At 28.5% G+C, this 6,109-nt stretch overlaps 1 protein-coding gene across 1 annotated transcript; it reads right to left on the bottom strand.

The window, feature by feature from the left end:
- Positions 1–179: 179 nt before the first annotated feature.
- LOC132756539 (carbohydrate sulfotransferase 15-like) lies at positions 180–4,974 on the bottom strand (the record flags this gene model as incomplete). The annotated part of the gene is made up of 5 exons (XM_060747631.1): positions 180–2,378; positions 2,770–2,920; positions 3,711–3,858; positions 4,032–4,185; positions 4,869–4,974. Coding segments are annotated over 5 exons (741 nt in total), but the record flags the coding sequence as incomplete, so codon positions are not given.
- Positions 4,975–6,109: the final 1,135 nt, after the last annotated feature.

Genomic DNA, 6,109 nt, shown 5'->3' with positions numbered 1-6,109 from the left:
AACTTTCACCCGATTCATCTTTCAAAATATTTTTCCATTCTTTAAATAATCATTTTGAACAGTGTGCTTCTTTTTACGCATACCTTTATGTTAATGCCAGAATGATTTTGTACTATTTGACGAATCTATTTATAGCAATTAACAAACATATCTTGAAAAATATCACATGCATCGTACGAGTTAGAAATACAAGGTAAGTGACGACATATTTTTCATTTCTAAAAAAAAAAGTTAAAGAAACGATATTAGACGTTTAAATAGGTGATGTTTCAGTTATTTTCAATAAACAAAACTAGTATGAAAATACGAGTGAAATATCAAATATTTCATGCCACAATGAAACAAAATTAATTTTCTGTTTATTGTTAACATTTTTCTTTTGTTTGGCATTTGGAATACTACCCTATATTTCTGTGATTTAGCTGACTTTACAATAATTTAATCCGGCGAAGCACCAGTGACAATACGAAAATAATGTCACTGTAATACATAATAAATTCTTAAAGTAAAACAAACGGAACTACTATGATAATGAAGATAAATCCCGTTAATTTTGGAAAAATAATGCATTTTCTGTTTATCATATTTTTCTCTGTTTTAAAATGTTTTATCAATTACATTCCTATTTAACAACACCAGTGAAAGTACGGAAAATATGTTACACTGCAGTTAAAGTAAACTTATAATATAGAAATATATACAATGAAAATGCGCATTTCAATTCATCAATACTTCCAAATATTTTTTTTTTGTTTCAAAAGTGTATAATAAACAAAACATAAGCTTAACACTACATTTATACTTTAGAATTAAGTTCAAGATATGCTTATTAATTTTTTATAAGTTTTCTATTATACTTAAATAATCAAACGTGCACAGGTAAAATGCAATTCCTCTGAGGTGTAAGATATAGGGGTATTGTTCCAATATGTCAGCTCTCTACTATTTCCCTCTGCATATAAATTTGTTGCTGAAAAAGTGCGATAAGGTCGACCACCGGAAAAGGGCATTTGAAATATCCTTGTTTATTCTGGAATGCATTATTAAACGTCGGTTGCTACAGTTCTTTCTGAGTCTTAGTCCAGCTGCATATTTCTCTCTGTGTTACTTAAAAACCTCATGTTTTATATGACTAATGCAATTTCAATGAAACTTAAGAGGATTAATTGGTATTGGTCAAGTACTTGTTCATAATACACAAGAGTTATACTTCAATGATTTTGGCTGTGGTATTGCCCTTGAATAAAAAGGTATTTTTGTGTTGCCAGCTACATAGAATTTTGCCTGGACTACTCCAAAGAAACTACTGGTGCAATCCCATCAACACTTTGGGAGAATGATAAAGATTTCTAGTTGTACATCATCAACATTTTTGTGTCGTTGTATTTTGGCTCTTTTATGATTTTATTTTTGAAATTTGTCTAGACTACTTTTGTTATACCACTAAAGCATTTTCAATGAAATTTTACAGGATTGATCGATAGTTTTTGAGCATATTTTACATGTTTTTAACATTTTCTGTTTGAACATCAACTGTTTTAAGAGTGTGTACTGCGAGGAAGCTAAAAAGGAGGCATCATTTGGTAGTTTAAGACAAAATAATAATACAATATATCCTATTTTATAATCAGTTTTCTTTCTACTAGTTTCAACTATTTTTGGAACTCCATCCAAGTACCAATGTGTATTGAATTGTCTACATGTTACATATATATTGATTGAAGATACTGCGCAATATTGATGTAATTAATTTGTTTTCATATAGATAAATTTATATGAAACTATATAATTTTTGCAGAGTTACAGTTATTTTGATTCGATATTGATAATTCATGAGATGAGACTTACATTAACATTTTTGTATTGTAATGAAATTATAACTTTCGGGGTGGGGGTAAATAATGGGTTTAAAATGTTTTATGCGCTAAAGGCAAGCCCGAATTCTTAACAACTTGACAAATTAAAAACATTGAAATCTATCAAATGTAGGTGATTATAATATTTGGCTTCAATATGTATGTTTATACGTTTTAACAAAGTCTTAGACGGCTTATTATTTTACCTGCATTTATATTGTAATGGGAAGCTAAGTCTGACTGTTATGATTATATGGTTACCTTTGAATGTAAACACAGTACGGGTTACTCGTACATTTGTGTAGATTAATTAAATAATTTTCACAATTATACTATACATTTAATCCAGGTCAATAGTTTCTTTTAAGAGCAAACTAAGCTTCTCATTGTGTGGTTTATAAAAGTCCGATAAAAGTCGGTTTGTCGCAGGCAACATCGGACCAGCCTCTTCATATTTCTTTATGTTTGTATTTTTCTTGCCAATAGAACAAATAGTTGTCAAAGTTTCTTCAGATGGTATTTCTGAAAATGTAATTATATTTTATTATCACATTTTTGCTGCCTTCTAGTAGGTGTATGCGGTATATTACTTATTGTTATACACTTAAATTCATAATATAATATTTTGTATTAAAATATCAAATTTCTATAACAGATATTTACAAACATGCTTTTAAAACTGTAATAATATTTTTTTTATCCAAAGTTAAAGAGTGCACATTAATCTATGAATCATTTTCAATTACTATTTGTAATTTAATGTGTTCTACTCATTATGAAATGAAAACACAAAATTGATATATCAGACAGTTGATATACTAGGCAGGCAAATATATCTTGATTTAATTATTGACGACATTTAAATTGTGATTGTTACATGCTATAAAAATCATAAATTACATGCACTGCATACCAGTATCTAAAAATCTAAATACATCTGTTACAACAGTTCTCATATTGGTAGAAAAATTGTCTGTCTTTACTATCTTAACCTGGTCTCGCGGAAGAACACGCAAGTAGTCTTCTACATACACATGGTAAAGTGAAACTTCTAGTCGAATTCCCTTGTAAAATAATGGTTGGACATAAATCAATTATAGACAATTATAAAAATAAATTGCAGAAACAAATTTTATTAAGTTAACCGATTATCAAAAACCTCTAATATCTTCGAATGTAAATGGTAATTTGTGTATTGATTTTAAACTATTACTATTGCTAAACTTCTTACTAAACAATACATAAGCAATATCAAAAGAGTCATAACATGTTGCATTATTTGAATAAAAAAAAATATCAACAAAAAAAAAAAAAAAAAAGAAAAAAACAAACAACAACAAAAAAGTAAGTCATAAACACAACTTGACTTCTGCATTGATCTGATAAAACGTTATATTGCTTTTTGAAAATTGTTAACAACTGTAAGTTTCTGAAGTACTCAAGATTTTACAATGTCACAAAACTTCCATATGTAAATAAATACAACATTTATGACTTATTTTTATTGTTGTTAAAAAAGTAAATAAGCATAAATAGATAAATTAAAAATAAGTAAATAAATTTAATTTACTAAAGAAATGGAAATACTAACACACTGCAATTGTACCCCACAAGTGTAAAACTGATACATCAAAAGAATTAAGGTTTGTATGAGTAAATTTGCCCGTGTCCTGTGTTTTATGTTGCCATGTTTTAACAATACATTATTTACAAATGTCATAATTTTATGTAAAAAAATGTTGTATGCACATCTTATTGTATGCTGTGTTACATTTTCTAAAATTTCTTTCAAAATTTCAAAGCCATAGTAAAATGAAACATCAGTTTTAAATATAAATCTGATATATACCGTACCCCGTCGAAATAAAAATATGAACAGTAACGCAGACAATGTCTCTTTAAACAGTTCAAGTGTCTCCGTATTGCGGCTTCGACCTTTGCGTGAAAAACGTCAACACTTTTTTTCTCCCCTCTTTTAAAAAATAAGTATTCAGAATAAAGTCTGAAACAAAAAAATAATATTGTTACTATTGATATATTGCGTTCTATTGTCAATTGTAATAAATCTAAAACGAAACAAAAATGTAGAAAAAAATATAAACTTCACTATTATTTTGCATAATTTACTAAAAATATACTACAATTACTTTTTTTAGAATTACAGAAAACCCAAACCTTTGAACTGGGTTTCTCAACAAAAATATAATTTTTGTGTTCGGATTCAGGTTGTATATGACATCAGCAAGAGTATATGGAGGGTTAGTTCCTTTCTTACCAGTCCAATTCTTAAGCAGCTTTCTGTTGTCCCAATATGTACTACTGAAATCACCTTAAATAATACCACAGTTATTAAAAGTCAATGTATATATAAGTTATTCACTTTGAGAGAGAGAGAGAAAGACAGACAGACAGACAGACAGACAGACAGACGGAGAGAGAATCATGTCATTGGCAATACAACAATAAGGAACTTGTTGTCTGACTCTGTCAAAATGTTTTTCTTATCAGAAATATCTTACTTATGACAGGTATGGTACACACACGCACACGCACATATAATTCTATATATTAAATAATCGCAGCTAAAACTCAAACCACGGGTCTCTGGACTGCCGGTCTAGTATGAAAAACATTAACCACGCGGTCATTCGTTACGTGTATTTATTTTATAATTTTCAGTTACGTTAAATTTTTTTGTACTCAGGCCCAAGCGGAGCATTTTTAAAGCTATAAATATTCAGTTAAAATTGTTAATATCTGAAGTTAAAATTGTGAATTATTTTAGCATCATGAGTGATATCGTGAAATTAAAAGCATGAGATCACGTCAATTAAAATCTGTTTCATAAACAAAAAAATTTTTAATTTTGGGTGGTTTTCCCAAAAAATTTTTTTGCCAACTATAAAAATTCTTATGTCAAGAATATTTGTTGAAACTTTTTGGGTTTTCTTTGACTTTTTATAGCACGAGTTGTTGCGGTGAAATAACATCAACATATTGTTTATAGCATACCAAAAATTCCGTTGAAGGTTCCATCTGTTTGATTTGAGTTTAAAACATCTTCTTTAACGGCACGATTGTATAAGTTAAGATATCTCTGAAAGACGCTGTGATTTTCCTGTAAAAATCAAAGGAATTTTCTGATTATCGTGTAAAAACCATTAAAGCAGTGCATTTATGTATCTATATGTGACTGTTAACGCTATGAACTGACAATTTGTTAAAAACATAATGAATCAATATCAAATATTCGTATAACACATTATGATTAAGATTTTGTTCAGTTATAATATAACAGTGGTATTTGCATATTATATTAAAGAAAAAAAAAAAAAAAAAAAAAACAATATCGTCCTGTTGAAGAATAAATAACATTTGAATAATATCTATTTGATTTCATTGTTTTAAAATTGCTAAGGATATGGTAATACCAATAAAATGCTTGTTTTTCTTTCCAATTCGATTATAAATATCAACTGCTTTTTATCAATTACTCATTTACATGTTGGTTTTGATGGTAACAAAAATCTTATCTTATCTAAATGTTCCTTATTTAATTACTTGAGTGCAGTATATTTACCAATGCGATTAAATCTTTTCTCGAAAACCGGTGAGTCTCCTTCTTTGACTTATTTGAAATCAATGAATGATAGGTTATTCGACTGTGAAAGTCCGTTGTTCCGCATTTTGGCATTCCTACCAGATAAAAGTACGGTAAGCATCTCATCCCTGTCTTCGAATCAAAACAAATTCTTTTTAATCCAGCAAGGACATTTGAAGCGTTTGAGAAATGGGGGAAGTTTCAACAAACAGGTTGAATCTTTCACTTTTTATACCCTCTAGCCTTGAATGTAGTATTGCATTTATATCCAATGACCATATTAATTGAAACATACACTACTTGTTAAAAGTGTTACAAACACACAAACATAAGATAAACTTGGTTAAAATAATTCATGCACTGAATGACAATATGCTGTTAATGTATCACCAAATACATGTGATTTAACACCCCACTAAATCATGAAAATAAAAAAGTGTTGTTTTTTTCATGCTACCTAGACGATTTGCAATGGATTAGTCAACAAAAATACATGTGAGGTGACTATTTCAAAACATTTGCTGAACTTGCATTTTAAAAAATGGAAATATGTTGTTATAAGTTTTATACTTAGGATAAAATAAAGAAATAACTACGGTTCTTAACACAAGTTTGAGTAGTTATTATTAAAATGTACAAATCTCTCTCTTTG

This window comes from Ruditapes philippinarum, unplaced genomic scaffold (assembly GCF_026571515.1).
Source record: "Ruditapes philippinarum isolate M1 unplaced genomic scaffold, ASM2657151v2 ctg26706_1_1_1_1, whole genome shotgun sequence".
NCBI lineage: Eukaryota > Metazoa > Mollusca > Bivalvia > Venerida > Veneridae > Ruditapes > Ruditapes philippinarum.
This window is presented reverse-complemented; position numbering and strand designations above follow the sequence as displayed.